Genomic DNA, 22482 nt, shown 5'->3' with positions numbered 1-22482 from the left:
TCGGGCGGCGGCAGTGATGTGGAGTCCCTGAGTTTTTGGTAAGTAGCTCTTCAGTTGCAACTTTGCACCGGGCGCCTACTCCCCCTGTGCTGTCAGAATCGGGCTTGGCGAAATCATCAACGTTAAATATCTGCATCTCTTATCCCTGAATGTCACTTGGGGCTTATCTGACCAATGGTCGCAAACAAAATGCTGCTCTTCGTCAACCGTTTAAAAGATACAACTCCAGCAAATAAACAAGTCTTTGAAATTGTAGCAGCGGCACTAATTTTATCCATGTGAACTCCTCACCCACGCATTTTCATGAGGACATTGGAGGAATTTTCGCAGATGGATTTTACCTCAAGGATTCAGCTGCAGTAATGTTGTCAGGCGTGACACCCTTGGATTCTTTGCGCCTCCATCAGGCCTCAGTATCCAGGTCAACGCCATCTTTACGTCAGAGGTTGCTGACAAGAGTCCAGGGAACAGAATTCTTCCCGTCTCCAATTCCACCAGTCAGCACTCCGTCTCTGAGTCGGAGAGCCGTGGGTTCACCAGTCCAGAGATTAGAGCGCACAGCCCCGGTGAAACCGTCAGTGCCAGTACATGGTGTGGCACTGTCATAAATGCCAGAGAGAGTCGCCGAGGATGGAACATTGGTTTTTGTCCCGGTCGCAACGTGTTCCTGGGCTTTCGTAAATCACCCTTGAGGCATCGGTCAGATGTAACTTCTTCAATCACGTTCTCCCCCTGTCCGCGTGGGTGTCCTCCGGTTTCCTCCCACAGTCCAAAGGTGTGCAGGGTTAGGTGGATTGGCCGCGCTAAATTAACCCCTGGTGCCCAAGGTGTGCAGGTCAGGTGGGGTGACGGGGGATAGGGCAACGGGAGTGGGCCAAGGTAGTGCGCTCTTTCGGAGGGTCAGCACAGACCTGACGGGCCGAATGGCCCCCTTCTGCACTGATCAATGGATTCGAATTGTTCAATTGGCTGGCGAAGGGTCCTCCAGGCCAGCATTGTCCGCGGAGCCTGCTGACTGAGTCCAGCAAAATGCTGTGGATGGTGAAAATCTGAAATGCAGACTGAAAACGCTGGAACTTCTCCGCAGGTCAGGCAGAATCTGTAACGAGGGGGGGGGGAAGCAGAGTTTGACTGGATTTTATCGCCCCCCCGCCGGTGTGTTTCAGGTTGGGGGGGACGGAAGGCGTGGTGGGGCGAATGGCACATAAAATCCACGGGTTAGCGAACCCACCACCTTCCCTCCCACCCCTGCCCCGGCCGACATGAGACGGCGGGGTGGACGGACCCTGAACCCGACAGCCTGCCTGCCCGCCACGGGCAGGGGCAACCGAGCTCGTCTCCAAACCAGTCCACCAAAACCTCACGTCAGGAGGAGCAGCCCGTTTCTGAAAAATGTTTTTGCAAAGGCAGGAAAGAAGGGGGGGGGGGGGCACACAGCATTCAGGGGCTGGAGGAGGCGGCGGGGGGGGGGGGTGGATGTCCATTGCGGGAAACCCACCCTGACCCCAGAAAGTGTGACCCTCCTTTGTCTCACCCCGCCCGGCCTCCAAACCCCCCTCACCACCGCTCATTCTCACCACAGGGCCTCAGCCCCCCTCCCCCCCCCCCCCCACCTCTCCCCTGCCTGTCAGATTCCTCTCCCGCTAAAGAAGGCTCTGGTCTCCATCTTTTATTTTTCCTGAGCCCACCTGCAGTCTCAGCCATGCCCGCTCCTCAGTCCTGGCACTGCTGGGATTATGGCTGGCAGCTCTCGAGCACGACCACCTTCTACTGAGGGGGCACAGCCCCTGCTCTACAGTGTTGTATTGTCTGTAAATGTCTGTAAACAGCCAGGAACTAATGTCTTACGTGTAAGTTTTCCAGGGGACCACACTGCGAAGCCCTTTTTGCCAGAGAGCATGATGAAATTAAACCTAAAGAGTTTCCGAACTTGCCAAGCTTACCACCTCCACCTGGTGATTATCACCAGCATCCGTATTGACAAGAACACCGAGCAATCCTGAAATTCTGTTTCCGGCCTCTGGCATTTCTTTAGAATTGGACTGAACCTGGACTGAAAGACTGCGACTCCAATGTAGTTTCCGTTAATCATTGGGATACGTGACTTTCCAATTTCGCCGCGAACACAGCTTTGACAGCTAGTTCAGCTGTCTGGGAGTGTATCGCAAAGACAAAGAAAAAAAATGTTACAAGTAGCTGACACTAATTCCCAGATCATTCCATGTACATTTCATTGACCCTAAAGCACGTTGAGATATCCCGAGATTGCGGAAGCAACTCCCTGTAAATTATTTGAGGAGGTGTCTGACATGCTGGGCAGAGGATAATGCGGTGGATGCCGTGTGCATGGACTTCAAATAGGGGTATCACACAAGAGATGGCAACTTTGGTTACGGGTAAAGGGGGAAAGATAACAAACACAAGTAGAAATTGGTTAGCATGGGGTGAACTGAGAGGAGGGGTCAAGTGCACCTTTTCAGCACGGTAGCATTGTGGATAGCACAATTGCTTCACAGCTCCAGGGTCCCAGGTTCAATTCCGGCTTGGGCCACTGTCTGTGCGGAGTCTGCACGTTCTCCCCGTGTGTGCGTGGGTTTCCTCCGGGTGCTCCGGTTTCCTCCCACAGTCCAAAGATGTGCAGGTTAGGTGGATTGGCCATGAGAAATTGCCCTTCGTGTCCATAAATTGCCCGAAGTGTCCAAAATTGCCCTTCGTGTTGGGTGGGGTTACTGGGTTATGGGGATAGGGTGGAGGTGTTGACCTTGGGTAGGGTGCTCTTTCCAAGAGCCGGTGCAGACTCGATGGGCCGAATGGCCTCCTTCTGCACTGTAAATTCTGTGATGAATTCTGTGAAATGCACAGCAGAATTCAATGACGTGGGCTTGCAAGGCACCGTGATAATTCGCATCGTGACGAAGACGTTTGAAACCATGTACCCTTAAGAGGAGCTCAGAGGAGTGTTGCACATCGCGCAGAGTTTATTCACATTCACAAATCATGAACAGCAGAATCCCATTAAAGTAGGACAAGGAGTGAGCTCCAATGCAAGAATCCGGATCGAAATCAAGCCTCACCTTCGAAGCCGTACAAGAGATGCTGGGTGAGCCTTTCACAATCTCAGGGGGTCCCAAAGCCACTGCAACAGAATGGGTGCCTCTACCATCAAAACGTAAGACGCAGAAGCAGTCCATTCGGCCCATCGAGTCTGCTCCGCCATACGATGAAGTAACGGCGATCTGACGTGATAATCCCCAGCGCTGCTTTCCCGCCTTCTTCCCGTAACCCTCGCTTCCCTCACTGATTAAAGATCTGTCTGTCTCAACCTTGTCGTGTTGACAGGATTGACTTCAGGAGGCTGTGAAGGTTGAACAGAAACTAAGAGCTTTTTCGGGCGATGAATAAAGGCTGGGATATCGCACTGTCCAGTCACCCGCGCAACCGGCCTACGACCTCGCCTGCGGTGACGCCACGCAAGCGTTCTCTTAAAGTGCCCCTGTTCTGGACTGCTGCTAAGGAATGTCTGAAAATACGATAAACGTACAACATAAACGCTCTGCTATTACAACGTCAATGTGTGAGACATCGCGAGAAGCATTTTTTACCGCCTCGCCGTTCTTGGAGTTGAGCCCAAATCGCTGTGTGATAGAGGTCACAGATGTGTTGTTGCTGAGGTTTCCTGTAGCTGCCCTCCAGACTAACTCGCCCCTCTTGGTGTTTCCATGCAGCTTGCGATTTGACCAGTCTGAATTTGACCTTTTCAAAATTGGGGCGTAACTGGCCGGTGTACACCCCTGCTCAGGCCAACAGGGGGGCTCTCGGAATAAGAGGTCAACCACGTGGCTGGAAGCTGGCGGCCTGAGATTCCGCTCAGTTTCAACACGGGTCTTGGAACTGCCGCCGTGGTGACCGGAATCTTCTCGCCAGGTTGATGGTGGAGGGGTCTGGTGTATACAGGGTTAATGTGTGCAGAGTAATGCCCCCACAGTAATGTCAGAAGGCACATGATCCGAGTTTCCTCCGGTTGCTCCGGTTTCCTCCCACAAATCCCGAAAGACGGGCTGTTAGGTAAATTGGACATTCTGAATTCTCCCTCTGTGTCCCCGAACAGGCGCCGGAGAGTGGCGACTAGGGGCTTTTCACAGTCACCTCACTGCAGTGTTAATGTAAGCCTACTTGTGACACGGATGAAGATTATTATTATATATGTATGTAGCTACTGATAGTGAATGAAGTCTTGCTGTTAACACACAGAATATCGTAAACACGGTTGGGGGCCCAGAGATTCCATGGCGTTAGTTGAAAGGGGACAGGGGATTTCTCCTTGGTGTTCTGCCCACCATGTAGCCCTCAAGCAGCATCGCCGGAACACAGAATTGGTCATGCTCGCGTTGCTGTTGTGGGAGCTTGCTGTGCACCAGTTACCCTCGGTGTTCCCGACATTCCGGCAGCGGCTCCACTTCAGAAAGCAATCGGAGGTGTCTTGAGACAGAAGCACAAGCATTTGTTTATTTTCCAGTGTTTGAGCGGTCAACTATTCCTCTTCTTTTTAAAAAATAAATTTAGAGTATCCCAATTCTTTTTTTCTTAACCAATTCGGGGGCAATTTGGCGCGGCCAATCCACCCACCCGGCACATCTTTGGGTCGTGGGGGCGAAACCCACGCAGACACGGGGAGAATGTGCAAACTCCACACGGACAGTGACCCGGAGCTGGGATCGAACCCGGGACCTCGGCGCCGTGAGGCAGCAGTGCTAACCCACTGCTCCACCGTGCCGCCCCAAGTATTTCTCTTCCCTGACTGACACTTTTGCACTTTTGAAAAATCTTTTGGGTCTGTATAATCCTGAATAGAACTGCTGGAGCTCACCTTTGCAACCAGCCGCCTCAGCCGAACAGCTGTTCCCTGTCGAAAGCCGGATGACACAGGACACTGTGACGCAGACAGAAAGGAGGCGAGTCCTTCACAGGACAGCTACTGAAGCTGGCCTGTTTAACCGTGCTGTCCATTCCCCCTCACTATCTCTTGGTGCTGCCCTTGGGAGATGGGACTCGATGTACCCAATTGACAAATGGTGACAGGCTGAAGGCTCTGGAAACAGGAACCACATTGTTCCCACAGAGAACAGATTCCGAACAAGGTTATGCTTACGGCAGTGACAAGGAGCCGTGACATCCTCTCTCAATCCAAGACCACCAGCTGACATGAGTAATGAATGGCCCCATGTTTGCCGCATCCTCTGTAACGTTACCTGTCTCAGCTCAGTTGCTGCTACCTAAACCCACACCCCTGTCATCGTCTCCATCTCGGCGTGACTGTTCCAATTCACTCGTGGCCAGCCTTCCATTGACCAACCTACCTGGACTGGAGGTACACCCATCTCGTCTGTGCTCGGCGACACAGCATCCCATCAATTGTAACACTGCCCTCTTTGTGTTCAAACCCTCCGAGGCCTCACTCTTCCTGGTTTCTGCATGACCCTCTTGCACCACGAGCCTCCAAGGCTTCTGGCCTGCTCCAGATTTGGTCTCCTGGGCACCTCTTACTTTAGTTCCCCTGCCCTGCCTACAGCCTTGACCCTGAGCCCTGAAATCCACACTCCCCCCCCCCCCCTCCCTCCACACACACACACACACACACACCTCTAGCTCTCCTTCTGCAAGATGCTCCGTGAAACCTACCGCCGTTCCAAACATTTGGTCATCTCTCGATGTGGTTCTGTTATTGGACCAGGCCCCAGCAGTGTCGAGAATACTGGACCGAAACTCCGATATTTTATTTTAGTTTTGTCAGACTGTGAAGAAGGCATTCCTCAGTCAGGGAGTGATTTCACTAACGGATATGGTATATTTAAACAAACTTTCCTACTAACACAGTGTTAAATGATCTCGAACATCACACAAATGCGGCACAGTGGTGAGCGCTGCTGCCTCAGAGCATCGAGGATCCGGGTTCGATCCCGGCCTTGGGTCACTGTCCGTGCGGAGTTTGCACATTCTCCCCGTGTCTGTGTGGGTTTCACCCCCACAACCCAAAGATGTGCAGGGTAGGTGGATTGGCCACGCTAAAATTGGCCCTTAATTGTAAAAAAAAAATAATTGGGTACTCAAAATTCATAAAACAAAAACATCACACCAGAAAATAGCTGACAATTAATTCCCCATTATTGCTGATCAATAATCACACGATAACCCGTAACTGTTAACTTTCAACATTTTTGGAAACACTCCTGCAGCAGTCAAGCACACGCTAACCCAGGCGTTTAAACCTCACTGTACCAAGTGCTTATAATACAATATATCTGAGATTCTTCCATACCTCACAGTCCAGTGTCAATATTGTCACTCCTGTGAAGCATCTTTGGGATCTTCTGCACATTGAAGGCATTGTACAATCTGCCAAAGTAGCTCGCTTGAACCGCGGGGAGGAAACAATAACTAGCTTTATCCGATACACAATAGGTCTCCACTCCCCGAGCGGCTCGACCTGCACCCAGGTGGGAGGTTTATATTCAACTGAGGGTCCCCCCCGCCCCCCCCCCCCCCCCCCCCCCCCCCCCCCCCCCACCCGAGTTCAGGGAAGCTTGCGCCCCGGAGAGGAAAGCTTGATGGATCAACTGGGTCTTTTGCTGTGTGTCAATTTTGTTCATCCCTTTGGCGACATGGCTGAAAATCCCATCTGCCCTGTTCACCGCCATTGCACACAATGTGGGTGACTCTGTAATCTACCCTCCGTCCAGGACCACCGACCTGCGTATCTTTGGGTTGTGGGGGTGAGACCACGCAGACACGGGGAGAATGTGCCAACTCCACACGGACAGTGACCCAGAGCCGGGATCGAACCCGGGTCCTCGGCGCCGTGAGGCAGCAGTGCTAACCACTGCGCCACCATGACGCCCATACCGCTGTCATCTTTCACAACGCCTTCAACCCTGATGCTGAAAGGGATTTGGTTTTGCTCAAAGCTTGAGCTCACAGCCGAATTTAACCCTGTTTGCTTATTCCTGAAAACCTTTGCTTTGGACCTAAGCATTCGGGTCACGAAATGGAACCGGGCATGAGGGGTTACGAGGCGAGGACAGGTGATTGGTCCGAGGTCGGGAGCTCTTTCGGAGGGTCGGCGTAGACTCGATGGGCCGAATGGCCTCCTTCAGAACGGTGGGGATTCTACGAGCAGGTTGACTGCGGTTTGTGGAATGTTTCACCCTCTTGTCAGGCTGTTGGGGTTGCGTGTGGGGAGGGGGGTGTGTGTGTGTGTGTGTGTGTGTGTGTGTGTGTGGGGGGGGGGGGAGGTAAAGTGACTGCTGATGTGTCACTGGGTGCCAGATGCACCGTTCTCAGAAAGGAACAATCAGTTGTTCACTCTGTGATCACTGAGAGCGGCAGAGACCCTAGCTAAGTGTGAGAGAGAGCGAGCCAGGTGACTCAAACCCTTTCCTGCTGATCCTGGTCATTGTGATAGACACACGGGCTGGGACTGACATCATGGTGTCCTGCCTCTGTGACATCGTAGGGAAACAACCTGACAGCGCCTGACACACCGGCTGGGCAGGGGCCTGAGCTGGAGAATTTCCTCCATTCTCATTTGCTTTCTCCCCCCCCCACCCCCCCCTTTGTTTCTTGCTCCCTTCATTTGGAAACATCAAAGCCAAGTCACCCCAAGTGTCAGCTTTTCTGCCCCTCCAGGATTTCCCCCCTCTGTCATCTTCAATAAGCACTTCAATTCTTGCGAGGATTGGCTCGCTTTCGCACGCCTTTGAGTCAGTGCCAAGTAAGGTAAGGTGGCTGAACGATTTCCTAATGCTGACCTCTTCCTGGTCAACCCCTCGAGGTGTGAATTTCACTCTGAATCTTCAGAGTCAAGACCAAAGAGGTGGAAAGTGAGAGCTTGCTGCCCGGCGTGCTGTGTCTTTAACCCGTATACGATGGACAAATGACCACACGTTGTTTGGACACTAATATACCTTTCTTCACAAGTACACAATCGTTAATGTTAATCAATCTCACACACACAGGCAAGTTGAACTCTCAGCTAATACACACAAGAAGGACCTCAACTGAACTTCCAGTTCACAGGCAAGTGCCGGGCAGATATGGCCTTTATCTGAGTCCGCAGTCCCGGCAGTGTTGGAAGTTTGTTGCTGGTCACCTGTCTCCTTGGCTCTGGCCCTTCCGTCGATGGCGTGGATGGTCTCCTATTGGCCGGGGAAGGGTCACTGTTGTTGTGGCAGTCGAGAGAGCGAGTGGTGGGCTGCGCAGCGCCTTTTATCCCCGGGAGCCCCAGGCGGTCCCAGGTGAATACCCAATCCATCGGTCAGGGCTCCATCACCCGGATCGATGAGGTCCAATTAAGATCCGCCACCTTGATGGTGGGGCGGCTCCCGACCGGCCACGGCCGTTGGTGTCCAAGGCACCTAGGCCGTCCCAAATAAGGAAACAGACGGCACCAAGTCTGCCACTGTATGTCTCTGTGCAGCAAGGTAGCACAGTGGTTAGCACTGTTGCCTCACAGTGCCAGGGACCCGGGTTCGATTCCCGGCTTGGGTCGCTGTCTGTGCGGCGTCTGCACCTTCTCCCCGTGTCTGCGTGGGTTTCCTCCGGGTGCTCCGGTTTCCTCCCACAAGTCCCGAAAGACGTTCTTGTTAGGTGAATGAAACATACTGAATTCTCCCTCCGTGTACCCGAACAGGCGCCGGAGTGTGGTGACTCGGGGATTTTCACAGTAACTTCATTGCAGTGTTAATGTAAGCCTACTTGTGACACTAATAAAGATTATTATTATTTTTATAAAACGGAAAGGAAGATCAGAAGTTTTGATTTTTCTCTCTCTCTCTCTCTGTCTCTCGATCAGAAACATAATCTCAGGGTTGAGATTCAAGAAAGGTTGACGTAAAACCCCAAAACAGTGTTCAGGGAGTTCCTCAGAAGCCACGAGCAGGTTGGGAGGATTGCTACTCTATTGACAAACAACAGTTGATTTGTGCGTTAGACCTGTTTAGGTCCTGGCCAGTGAAGAGAGGAGTAGAGAAAATGTGTGGAGCAGCGAGTGCAGAGGAGTAATGGAGACCAACGCCAGGAAACCCAAGGCAAGCAAGGGGAAACAGCAGAGATGCAGAGTGAGTGGCAAAACCTGCCGTACGCTGGGACATTAAATCATAGCATCCCGACAGTGCAGAAGGAGGCCATTCGGCCCATCGTGTCTGCACTGATCCTCCGAAAGAGCATCCCTAACCGAGGACCAGTCCCCATCCTATCCTTGTAACCCTACCCAATTTAGCATACCCAATCCACCTAACCTTTGGAATCAGAGCACCTTGTTTCTGTGATTTCATTGTCCCGTTGGTCTGTGAGGGACCAACTGATGGAGGTTGATGGGTCAACAACTCCAATGTTACTGTATTCTGTGACGAGCAGGATGGCACAGGCTAAACAAATTAACCCTGCAAAGGAATTATAGATTGTTTAAGTGAGTGGGCAAGGGTCTGGCAGATGGAGTTCAATGTTGGTAAATGTGAGGTCATCCCTTTTGGGAGGAATAAACAGCAAAATGGACTATTACTTAAATGGTAAAAAATTTCAGCATGCTGCTGCGCAGAGGGACCTGGGTGTCCTTGTGAATGTATCGCAAAAAGTTGGTTTGCAGGTGCAGCAGGTGATGAAGAAGGCAAACGGAACTTTGTCCTTCATTGCTGGAGGGATGGAGTTGAAAAGCAGGGGCGTTATGTTGCAGCTGTATAGGGTGCTGGTGAGGCCACACCTGGAGTACTGTGTACAGTTTTGGTCTCCTTACTTGAGAAAGGAGGTACTGGCACTGGAGGGGATGCAGAGGAGATTCACTCGGTTGATTCCGGAGTTGAGAGGATTGGCTTCTGAGGAGCGATTGAGTAAACTGGGACTGTGCTCATTGGAATTTAGGAGAATGAAGGGGGGGAATCTGATAGAAACATATAAAATGATGAAGTGAATAGATAGGATAGAAACAGGGAGGTTGTTTCCACTGGCGGGTGAAAGCAGAATGAGGTAGCCTCAAAATAAGAGGGAGCAGATTTGGGACTGAGTTGAGGAGAAACTTCTTCACCCAAAGGGTTGTGAGTCTGTGGAATTCCCTGCCCAGTGCAGCAGTTGAGGCTACCTGGCTGAATGTTTTTAAGGCAAAGGTGGATAGATTTTTGAACAGTAAAGGAATCAAGGGTTACGGTGAGCGGGCGGGTAGATGGAGCTGAGTCCACAAAAAGATCAGCCGTGATCTCATTGAATGGCGGAGCAGGCTCTAGGGGCCAGATGGCCCACTCCTGCTCCTAGTTCCTATGAAACTTGGCCTTTTCTTCATGAGAGCAATCCCCCCATTCTGGTTTCTCTTCCTCTGCTTTCTAACAGCCACCCACAGCATCCTTCTGCTGAACTTGGTGCACACAGCAAAGTAAATGTACAGGAGGAAAGAATGGGCGAGGTCAGCAAATGACACAACTCCTTTGCAATGGGCTGCAAGTGCATTTTGTCTGCATGTGGACAATCGTTATATTGCTGCTCCATTGCCATTTGGTAACTCCAGCCAAACCCGTTCAGAGTATTTAGTACGGATTGGCCAACTTATTTCCAGCCTTTCCTGACATTTGCGGCCCAGGACCGCAAGAAACTTCGGAGAGTCGTGAACACCGCCCAGTCCATCACAAACCTGCCTCCCATCCATTGACTCCATCTACACCTCCCGCTGCCTGGGGAAAACGGGCAGCATAATCAAAGATCCCTCCCACCCACTTACTCACTCTTCTAACTTCTTCCATCGGGCAGGAGATACAGAAGTCTGAGAACACGCACGAACAGACTCAAAAACAGCTTCTTCCCCGCTGTTACCAGACTCCTAAACGACCCTCTTATGGACTGACCTCATTAACACTACACCCTGTCTGCTCCACCCGATGCCGGTGTTTATGTAGTTACATTGTATATGTTGTGTTGCCCTATTATGTATTTTCTTTTCTTCCCTTTTCTTCCCATGTACTTAATGATCTGTTGAGCTGCTCGCAGAAAAATACTTTTCACTGTACCTCGGTACATGTGACAATGAACAAATCCAAATAAACAATTCCAGCATTTTACTCGCAGATTATTTCCTCTCTCCCACTGAACCTTTTTTAAAAATTTGATTTGATTTATTATTGTCACATGTATCAGTATACAGTGAAAAGTATTGTTTCTTGCATGCTGTACAAACAATGCACACCGTACACAGGGAAGGAAGGAGAGACTGCAGAATATAATGTTACAGTTATAGCAAGGTGTAGAGAAAAGATCAACTTAATACGAGGTCGGTCCATTCAAAAGTCTGATGGCAGTAGGGAAGAAGCTGTTCTTGAGTCGGTTGGTACGTGACCTCAAACTTTGGTATCTTTTTCCTGACGGAAGGAGGTGGAAGAGAGTATGTCCGGGGTGAGTGGGGTCCTTAATTATGCTGGCTGCCTTTCTGAGGCAGCGGGAATTATCGATACAGTCAATGGATGGGAGACTGGTTTGTAGCTTCCTGCGGTCATGAATGTAGCCCAGCCCAGTGAACCTGTGGTTCAGGAAGAGGGAACTTTGCCTTTCGGTAGCACCGTAGGTGACCTGGCCTGCAATGTGACAGAGCAATGTGTTGCATCAGGGGCGTGGATTGGGAAATGGAGACTGCAGGGTGAGGTTGAGTAATAGGACGAGGAGGTAACGCAAATGGAGGTAACTAAAATACCGTATGGATACCAGAGATCTGAAAAAACACCAAAAAGTACTGGGCACACTCATTCAGCCTGTGTGGACACCCAGGGAAACAGTTCACTTTTATCATTGTGAGAGAATCATACAAAATGGGGCAGCACGGTGGCATTGTGGATAGCACAATTGCTTCACAGCTCCAGGGTCCCAGGTTCGATTCCGGCTTGGGTCACTGTCTGTGCGGAGTCTGCACATCCTCCCCGTGTGTGCGTGGGTTTCCTCCGGGTGCTCCGGTTTCCTCCCACAGTCCAAAGATGTGCAGGTTAGGAGGATTGGCCATGATAAATTGCCCTTCGTGTCCAAAATTGCCCTTAGTGTTGGGTGGGGTTACTGGCTTGGCGGGGGGGCGGGGGGGGTTGACAGTGAAGGTGGTGTCCGAATGAAAGCTCGCGCGATGTTGGGATGATGTGCCCAGGTCTCGACGAGACAATATCCGACATTGGAACGAACCGCGTGATGTGTGGTGGGGGGGGGGGGCAGACCGCTCGGCCCATCGATAGATGAGAGGGGCTAGGTTTTTAACGGTGTTTGAAAATGGGGGGGGGATTCCAGAGTGTTTTGTTTTTTTTTTGGGGGGGGGTAAGCAGTAGCTGTAGTCATTGGGGGGGGGAGGAGGCAGAATGGTGAGCGGGGTGGCCTGGTGACAGTGCATGGACGCGCAAGGAGGACCTGGCTGGCTGGAGGTGAGCGCTGCAGCGGCGCTCCCGGGCTGCGGGCGGCGCTGCGGCGGGAGGACCGAGCGCCGGGTCTGCTCTTGCTGCCACGTCGCGCAGGGGGGGGGAGGCGGGCCGGTTGCCGGGGGAGCGAGCCGGTGAGTGCAGGCGGCAGGGATGGGGGGGGTTGGCGCCGCCGGCCGGGGGCCCGGGTTGACGGGGGATGGAGCGGGAGTCCCGGGCGGGGGGAGATCACCTTCTATACTCCCCCCCACCCCCAAACAACAACCATCATCAACCCAGCACTGTCTCCCCAGCGTCCCCCTTCCTCTAAACCCCCCTCCCCACCACTCCTGTCACCTCTGCAATGCTGCCCACACCTGGGGGGGGCTAGCATGGGCTCAATGGGCCGAATTCCCCATTCTCCCGCTGTCCGGACTGGGATCCAATTGCAGCTTCTCGCTCTCCGGACCCCCACCCCCAAACCCGGTGCTCGCAGAGAATCCCGCCAACGAGGCCATTCGGGCCCTCTTCCCGCCGCGCCCCGCCCCACGCACGTCACACCAGGAAAGGTGCCCGAGGAGAGAGGGGAGGGCAGAGTGGTTTCCAGGGGTGGGTGGGGCTGGGCAGGCCGGGGTGTTTCCCCCCTCCGGCTGGCCAAGTCAGAGACGATAGAATCGGTTGAATCCCTGCAGTGCAGGCACAGGCCTTTCGGCCCATTGAGTCTGCACCGACCCTCCGAAAGAGCACCCTGCCCTATTCCTGTCACCCTGCACATTGACCATGGCCAATCCACCCAACCTGCACGTCTTTGGGCTGTGGGTGGAAAACGGAGCCCCCGGAGGAAACCCGCGCAGACACGGGTAGAACCTGCAGACTCCGCACAGGCAGTGACCCAGTGGGGAATCGAACCCGGGTCTTTGGCGCTGTGAGGCAGTGGTGCCAATCACTGTGTCACAATGAATGATTTCAAAAGGAAATTCGGGTTGGGGTTTGGCGTGGGACTGGAGGTAGTCCGCAGAGAGCTGGTATTGACTCAATGGACCAAATGGCCTCCTTCTATAGGGCAGCGCGGTAGCATTGTGGATAGCACAATTGCTTCACAGCTCCAGGGTCCCAGGTTCAATTCCGACTTGGGTCCCTGTCTGTGCGGAGTCTGCACATCCTCCCCGTGTCTGCGTGGGTTTCCTCCGGGTGCTCCGGTTTCCTCCCACAGTCCAAAGATGTGCAGGTTAGGTGGATTGGCCATGATAAATTGCCTTTAGTGTCCAAAATTGCCCTTAGTGTTGGGTGGGGTTACTGGGTTATGGGGATAGGGTGGAGGTGCTGACCTTGGGTGGGGTGCTCTTTCTAAGAGCCGGTGCAGACTCAATGGGCCGAATGGCCTCCTTCTGCACGGTAAATTCTATGTCTGTGTCTATGTCTATGCCCTTGTGACTGATTATCCGAATTCAGCCAATTCTCTCTCTTCCAAATCTTCACTGGCTCCTGCTACTCTCCCCTCTGGCTCAGCTTGTCACCCCCTCGCTCCCAACAGATATGGCCTCTCCTCCCACTTCTTCCCTGATGGTCCTCTCCAGCCACTGCCAGCGGCCATCACGAGCGTTTCCTGACTCTGAACTCACCTTTCCGATTTATTTTGGTTTTTCTTTGTTACTCGCTTTGAAACAAAATTCTTTTGCACAGGTGTGTGTTCCAGAGGGAAATGCAGCGAATCAGCGGTAGATTTGGTCGCAGTTGATTCCGTGCGTGTCTGAAGAGCGCCTGGCGATACTTTGGTTGCTCGCGGCATGCAGGAGGCAGTGTCTGTGCCATCTGACACTCCCTCTGTCACCGGAGCCAGTGAGTGAACCGTGCAGCCCTTCTGCTGGTGGGGTTTGTCGTGGGCTGCGGGGAGGGTCAGTCATCAGAGGTGACAGCTGGATGAAAACTGGCAGAAGAGCCAGAGGGGCAACGGGAAATATTGGCAGTCAGTGGGCTGTTGTCATCTGGGAAGCACTGGAAATGTCACTTGGCGTATCATGTTGGGACCCGCGCTCTGGCGAATTTGGGTTAAAATCCCACCGTGCCACCTGGTGGAATTTGAATGCGGTTGACGAACAAAATCAATTGATAAATTAAAACAAAATCTGGAATATAAAGCTCGTCTCAGCAGTGGTGACCGCGACAACTGTCATCGGTTGCTTGTAAAAGCCCACCTGGTTCGGGAAGGAAATCTGCCGTCCTTACCCAAGCTGGCCTCCAGACCCACAGCAACTTGTGGCTGACTCGGAACTGCACCCTCTGAAATGACCGAGGGACACCTCAGTTTAAGGGCAATTAGGGATGGGCAGCAACTGCTGGCCCAGCCCAGAGATGCCCACATTCCTTGCAATTATGCGAAACAAAACAGTTTCAAAAAGGAATTGACATATTTAATTGTGGCAGAAGAACGGGGAGTTGGGAAAGCATTGAACGAGCACGTACAAACGCTGTGTGACAGCGAGGACTAAAGAAGCAGTGTGGCCTTTCACTGCCGATCAGATTGTGGTGTGTCGTTAGGCAGCGAGCGATCCAAAGTACCCACTGCCATCAAAATTGCAGACACGCGTGTGATTAAGTGTACAAGGGGAATTAGTTTGACATGTCTGCCGTGATAGTGGAATCCCCCCAGTGCAGAAGGAGGCCTTTTGGCCCATCGGGTCTGCACCCCCCCACCCTCTGCAAAAGCGCCTCACTGAGGCCCGCTCCCCCACCCTATCCTCGTAACTCCACCTAACCTTGGGGCACGAGGGGGAAATTTAGTGCGGCCAAAGCACCGAACCTGCACATCTTTAGATTGTGGGAGGAAGCCGGAGCATCCGGAGGAAACCCACGCAGACACGGGGAGAAAGTGCAGACTCCGCACAGACAGTCACCCGAGGCCGGAATCGAACCCGGGTCTCTGGCACTGTGAGGCAGCAGTGCTAACCACTGTGCCGTAATAACCACAGGCCCCATCCACCTTCACTCTGCGAAAGCTTCAGTTCCCCAGAGTCTACCGCACGGGGAACAGAGGGTTAAATTGTTAGGTTTGGTCGGATGAGCTTGACTTTGCCTTGAGTATAAAAGATTAAGGGGTGTAGAATTCATGTGTGCCCACGGGCTGTCCGAAACCATCACTTCCCTGCAAGGTTTCCTTTGTGGTTCCAGCACTCCAGCTGGTGAGTCTGTTTAAAAGAACTACTGAGCAGTTTTCACAGCGAGGACTGTTCAAAATGATCAAAGAATTGATTCGGGGAGAGAGCAGAAACTATCTCCAGTGGGTGGGTGGGGGGGGGGGGGGGGGGGGGGCATAACCCGAACACGCCGGGCCATGCCATTTGGAGGGGAAAGTGCTTTGTCCTCCCAAAGGCTGGGGGGGCTTCCGAGACTCTGCCATCAGTAAATTCTTATTCGATAAGGCTGTTGAGGGGAGTGGCGCAAGAGCAGACAGGTGGAACTGCGTTACAAATCAGCAAACTGAAGGGGCCGAATGGCCTTCTGAAGCTGAGTTCCTGTGGGTGTTAAACCGACCTGAGGGTCTGTATCATATCATTTGGCTTTCGTTGGAGGTGGTTTTGGCCTTTTTGAAACGGGAGCTTTGTGTGTTTGTCCTCAACTCCTCCTCCTCCTGGCTTGAGTCGCAGCTTGTTTGCCTTCTCGACCCGTGGTTGTCAGCACATGGACGATCGCAGGGTGGAGAAGGGCGAACAAGCTCCAACCAAACTTAAGCGATACCAACCTCATGATATCTCCCAGTTGGGGTGCAGCTTAAAGTCATAGATGTTTACAGCGTGGAAACAGGCCCTTCGGCCCAGCTTGTCCATGCTGCCCAGTTTCTATCACTACGCTAGTCCCACCTGCCCGCATTGGGCCCATATCCCTCTATACCCACCCTGCCCATGTAACTGTCTAGTGGATTACACACGGGCGCTTGCGTGAGACGGGTTGGTGCATCAACTTCACGCACATACTGCCTGGAATTTAAAAGGAGATTCCTCTGAATCTTATAAAGACGGAGGGACACACTGCCTTCCCCATTTGAAAGCTCCCCTGAGAGGCCGGAGATTCCGGTTTTCCCCTCCCCCATATTTGGGGTGTCTCAGACTGGCCGGAGCTGCGGACCCGCACGCGCGCGCGAGGGGGGTGCTGATGTCCTGGCCGGAGTTGCGGACCCATGTGCGCGAGGGGGGTGCCGATGTCCTGGCCTTCGCCTCGCTGATTCCCCGGGGGGTGGGGGGGGGGGTGGAGTTTTGCTTCCCCACCCTGTGCCCCAGTGTGGCTGGGAGATCTGACAGAGTTCCTACACCTCGAGAAAGTCAAGTACACCGTCAGGCGAGCAAAGATGGCAGCCGTTTATTGTTTACTTTCAGGGGTTGGTCACCCTCAGTTGTTGCGGCGGGAGGGGAGGAGGGAAGGGGTGACGGGTTAGGTTGTGGAAGGGTTGGGCTGTTTTTTGAGCTTTTATGTGTGCCGGCGTGTTCTTCTGTTTTGTACTATTTTGCATTTTACAAATGAAAAATCTGAATGAAAATATTTAAAATCAATAACCTGCACTTGTCCAATCTGGCTTGGCTGATGCAGAAAGTGCACTCCCACCTGACTGTCAATGATTGGCAACCCGTGGGTTGTTTGTGTATCAGGATGTCCTAACTCGCTGGCCTTGTCTTTTCAAACAGATTGGCACTGAAAGGTCAGAGGGAATCAAACTCGGGTCACCATGCGGAGGAATGCCATCGTCAATGTCATCTGCGAAGTGGCACTGAGATTACTCCTGTTTGCCATATTCCTGTAAGTGTTTCAGCTTTCCGACTCCGCCTGCGCTCGCTCCAGCCCGAACCTCCATCACCGTCAAAAACTCTGCACATCTTTGGGTTGTGGGGGTGAAACCCACACAAACACGGGGAGAACGTGCAAACTCCACACGGACAGTGACTCGGGGCCGGGATCAAACCCGGGACCTCGGCGCCGTCAGGCAGCAGTGCCCCGCCGACCTGTGGTTCAAAGAAGCGAGGAAGCAGCTGCAGCCTGAGAGTTTTTGACGGTGATGGACGTTCGGGTTGGAGCGCAGGCGGATGTGAAAGCCAGCTCACTAAAGTGTCAGAACGTCCTGTGGCTGCGAGGAGGTTGCGTGAACTCAATTTGGGCGGTTGGAACCCCATCGGTGGCCACAGGACCAGGGAAAGTCCTGGAATTGAATAGGGCCTTGCGTGGCCCCAGGACGTCCCAAAGTAGCTTTGACGTGTCGTGACTTATTTTCAAACAGCAAGCCGTCACAGACAGCAAAGCGCTAATGTCTGGACTGTCTGTTTCAGCGATGTTGGCTGAGGGATAAATACTGGGCAGAGACTGCATTCGAAAGAGCTCGCCTGGACAGCAAATAGTGCTGTGGAATCCCCTCCGTCCACGTGTATGGGGGCTCCCGTTTAACATTGGATCAGGGAGAGGGCTTGTCCGGCGGTGGAGCATTCCATCAGCGCTGTGCGGGGAGTACCAGCCTGGGTTCGACACGGCGGTCTCTGCTCCACATTAATCCGTCCTCACCCCTTTCGTCAAGGTTAAATGGAGCTTCAACGCCAAACCCAAATGTTTTGCTTTAGCCTCCCTCTGCAAACCATCCTGAGTAATCGCTCCAACACCCAAACACATTTTTGCAACTGCAAGAGCCATCTCCAGTCACCCCGGTTACATTTCAGAACCTGGAAGAATGCAGTCATTGCACACACACTCACCGTCTTTTAAGTTCAATAACCCCGAGCCAAACAAGGAATTATACAGACCAGACCCCAACAGTGGTGAGGATACAGGTCCAAAACCCCATTATTTTACTTTATTTGAAAGAGGAAAGAATGATTCACTCCAGGAGTGACTGCACAAAGGAATAGGGGTTTGGTATTTTGAAAACCAAACTTTATTATAAATACAATACTAAACTCTTTAACTTCACACCTGAAAAGGACAGCTTGCAATTATCCCTTAACACTGTTACTCAATTCCCCATTAAACAACAAGGAAAGAAACAGACAGCCCTCAATCTAGCAGGGCACAGAGCAATACTTGCTCTGCAGAACAGATTTGGGTCCCAGTTAGAACCCCTGCAGACTCTGGCTGAATGGGGCGGCACAGTGGTTCGCCCTCCTGCCTCACAGCTCCAGGTACCCTCGTTCAAATTCCACCTTAAGGGAGTGTCTTTGGAGTTTGCACTTTCTCCCCGTGTCTGTATGGGTTTCCTCCAGGTGCTCCAGTTTCCTCCCACTGCCCAAAGATATGCCGGTTAGGAGGGGTTACGGAGATGGTGCAAGGTAACGGACCGAGGTAAGGGTGCTCTTTCAGAGGCTCGGTGCAGACTCGATGGGCCAAATGGCCTCCTGCACTGCAGGGATTCTATAATTCTATGTCTTAATTTAGCTGCTTAAACTGGGTTGTTTCAGCTTATCTTCAGACAAGACTGCTCTGCTTTCAAATGTTATCACTCTTTTTTTAACTATTCTCCTGGGACAGAAAACTGCCTTTACTTCTGATCTATAAAATAAAACAAGGCTACCAGATCAGACTTCATCCCGGAAATCCCAAACCTGCAGGTACCTAAAGGCATTCCCCTTGGGCAGGTTATTGTTGTATTGTTGGCCAGGGGATTGACATTGTATTTGTTATTGTTGTATTGTTGGCCAGGGGATTGACATTGTATTTGTTATTGTTGTATTGTTGGCCAGGGGATTGACACTGTATTTGTTATTGTTGTATTGTTGGCCAGGGGATTGACATTGTATTTGTTATTGTTGTATTGTTGGCCAGGAGATTGACATTGTATTTGTTATTGTTGTATTGTTGGCCAGGGGATTGACATTGTATTTGTTATTGTTGTATTGTTGGCCAGGAGATTGACATTGTATTTGTTATTGTTGTATTGTTGGCCAGGAGATTGACATTGTATTTGTTATTGTTGTATTGTTGGCCAGGAGATTGACATTGCATTTGTTATTGTTGTATTGTTGGACAGGGGATTGGCATTGTATTTGTTATTGTTGTATTGTTGGCCAGGGGATTGACACTGTATTTGTTATTGTTGTATTGTTGGCCAGGGGATTGACATTGTATTTGTTATTGTTGTATTGTTGGCCAGGGGATTGACACTGTATTTGTTATTGTTGTATTGTTGGCCAGGGGATTGACACTGTATTTGTTATTGTTGTATTGTTGGCCAGGGGATTGACATTGTATTTGTTATTGTTGTATTGTTGGTCAGGGGATTGACATTGTATTTGTTATTGTTGTATTGTTGGCCAGGGGATTTGCATTGTATTTGTTATTGTTGTATTGTTGGCCAGGGGATTGACACTGTATTTGTTATTGTTGTGTTGTTGGCCAGGGGATTTGCATTGTATTTGTTATTGTTGTATTGTTGGCCAGGGGATTGACACTGTATTTGTTATTGTTGTATTGTTGGCCAGGGGATTGACATTGTATTTGTTATTGTTGTATTGTTGGCCAGGGGATTGACACTGTATTTGTTATTGTTGTATTGTTGGCCAGGGGATTGACACTGTATTTGTTATTGTTGTATTGTTGGCCAGGGGATTGACATTGTATTTGTTATTGTTGTATTGTTGGTCAGGGGATTGACATTGTATTTGTTATTGTTGTATTGTTGGCCAGGGGATTGACATTGTATTTGTTATTGTTGTATTGTTGGCCAGGGGATTGACACTGTATTTGTTATTGTTGTATTGTTGGCCAGGGGATTGACATTGTATTTGTTATTGTTGTATAGTTGGCCAGGGGATTGACATTGTATTTGTTATTGTTGTATTGTTGGCCAGGGGATTGACACTGTATTTGTTATTGTTGTATTGTTGGCCAGGAGATTGACATTGTATTTGTTATTGTTGTATTGTTGGCCAGGAGATTGACATTGCATTTGTTATTGTTGTATTATTGGCCAGGGGATTGACACTGTATTTGTTATTGTTGTATTGTTGGCCAGGGGATTGACATTGTATTTGTTATTGTTGTATTGTTGGCCAGGGGATTGACATTGTATTTGTTATTGTTGTATTATTGGCCAGGAGATTGACACTGTATTTGTTATTGTTGTATTGTTGGCCAGGAGATTGACACTGTATTTGTTATTGTTGTATTGTTGGCCAGGGGATTGACATTGTATTTGTTATTGTATTGTTGGCCAGGGGATTGACATTGTATTTGTTATTGTTGTATTATTGGCCAGGAGATTGACACTGTATTTGTTATTGTATTGTTGGCCAGGGGATTGACATTGTATTTGTTATTGTTGTATTGTTGGCCAGGGGATTGACACTGTATTTGTTATTGTATTGTTGGCCAGGGGATTGACATTGTATTTGTTATTGTTGTATTGTTGGCCAGGGGATTGACCTTGTATTTGTTATTGTTGTATTATTGGCCAGGAGATTGACATTGTATTTGTTATTGTATTGTTGGCCAGGGGATTGACCTTGTATTTGTTATTGTTGTATTATTGGCCAGGGGATTGACCTTGTATTTGTTATTGTTGTATTATTGGCCAGGGGATTGACATTGTATTTGTTATTGTTGTATTATTGGCCAGGAGATTGACACTGTATTTGTTATTGTTGTATTATTGGCCAGGAGATTGACATTGTATTTGTTATTGTTGTATTGTTGGCCAGGGGATTGACATTGTATTTGTTATTGTTGTATTGTTGGCCAGGAGATTGACATTGCATTTGTTATTGTTGTATTATTGGCCAGGAGATTGACATTGTATTTGTTATTGTTGTATTGTTGGCCAGGGGATTGACATTCTATTTGTTATTGTTGTATTATTGGCCAGGAGATTGACACTGTATTTGTTATTGTGGTATTGTTGGCCAGGGGATTGACATTGTATTTGTTATTGTTGTATTATTGGCCAGGAGATTGACACTGTATTTGTTATTGTATTGTTGGCCAGGGGATTGACATTGTATTTGTTATTGTTGTATTGTTGGCCAGGGGATTGACACTGTATTTGTTATTGTATTGTTGGCCAGGGGATTGACATTGTATTTGTTATTGTTGTATTGTTGGCCAGGGGATTGTCCTTGTATTTGTTATTGTTGTATTATTGGCCAGGAGATTGACATTGTATTTGTTATTGTTGTATTATTGGCCAGGAGATTGACACTGTATTTGTTATTGTTGTATTGTTGGCCAGGGGATTGACATTGTATTTGTTATTGTTGTATTGTTGGCCAGGGGGTTGACATTGTATTGGGTATTGTTGTATTGTTGGCCAGGGGATTGACACTGTATTTGTTATTGTTGTATTATTGGCCAGGGGATTGACATTGTATTTGTTATTGTTGTATTGTTGGCCAGGGGGTTGACATTGTATTTGTTATTGTTGTATTATTGGCCAGGGGATTGACATTGTATTTGCTATTGTTGTATTGTTGGCCAGGGGATTGACATTGTATTTGTTATTGTTGTATTGTTGGCCAGGGGGTTGACACTGTATTTGTTATTGTTGTATTGTTGGCCAGGGGATTGACATTGTATTTGTTATTGTTGTATTGTTGGCCAGGGGATTGGCATTGTATTTGTTATTGTTGTATTGTTGGCCAGGGGGTTGACATTGTATTTGTTATTGTTGTATTATTGGCCAGGGGATTGACATTGTATTTGTTATTGTTGTATTGTTGGCCAGGGGGTTGACATTGTATTTGTTATTGTTGTATTATTGGCCAGGGGATTGACATTGTATTTGCTATTGTTGTATTGTTGGCCAGGGGATTGACATTGTATTTGTTATTGTTGTATTGTTGGCCAGGGGGTTGACACTGTATTTGTTATTGTTGTATTGTTGGCCAGGGGATTGACATTGTATTTGTTATTGTTGTATTGTTGGCCAGGGGATTGGCATTGTATTTGTTATTGTTGTATTGTTGGCCAGGGGGTTGACATTGTATTTGTTATTGTTGTATTATTGGCCAGGGGATTGACATTGTATTTGCTATTGTTGTATTGTTGGCCAGGGGATTGACATTGTATTTGTTATTGTTGTATTGTTGGCCAGGGGATTGACATTGTATTTGTTATTATT

At 50.0% G+C, this 22482-nt stretch overlaps 1 protein-coding gene across 6 annotated transcripts in view; it reads left to right on the top strand.

Annotated features, from left to right (window-relative positions):
- Window positions 1-19: 19 nt before the first annotated feature.
- LOC140396838 (phospholipid phosphatase 4-like) overlaps window positions 20-22482 on the top strand; it is a 53225-nt gene continuing 30762 nt past the window's right edge. Inside the window, exons 1-4 of one of the 6 annotated variants that reach the window (XM_072485601.1) lie at window positions 12523-12556; window positions 14085-14240; window positions 17078-17189; window positions 18900-18979. Coding sequence is in view for 5 of the 6 variants with exons in the window: in XM_072485599.1 (XP_072341700.1) it covers window positions 17119-17189 (71 nt within the window). In the remaining variant the exon portion in view is untranslated. Of the gene's footprint in view, window positions 39-12522; window positions 12557-14084; window positions 14241-15402; window positions 15581-17077; window positions 17190-18899; window positions 18980-22482 lie in introns of those variants that run through there. The other 5 variants (XM_072485595.1, XM_072485600.1, XM_072485599.1 and 2 more) reach the window with 5 other exon arrangements.

This window comes from Scyliorhinus torazame, chromosome 20 (genome assembly GCF_047496885.1).
Source record: "Scyliorhinus torazame isolate Kashiwa2021f chromosome 20, sScyTor2.1, whole genome shotgun sequence".
NCBI lineage: Eukaryota > Metazoa > Chordata > Chondrichthyes > Carcharhiniformes > Scyliorhinidae > Scyliorhinus > Scyliorhinus torazame.
The sequence above is the reverse complement of the archived record's forward strand: the minus strand, read 5'-3'. Positions and strand labels throughout refer to the sequence as shown.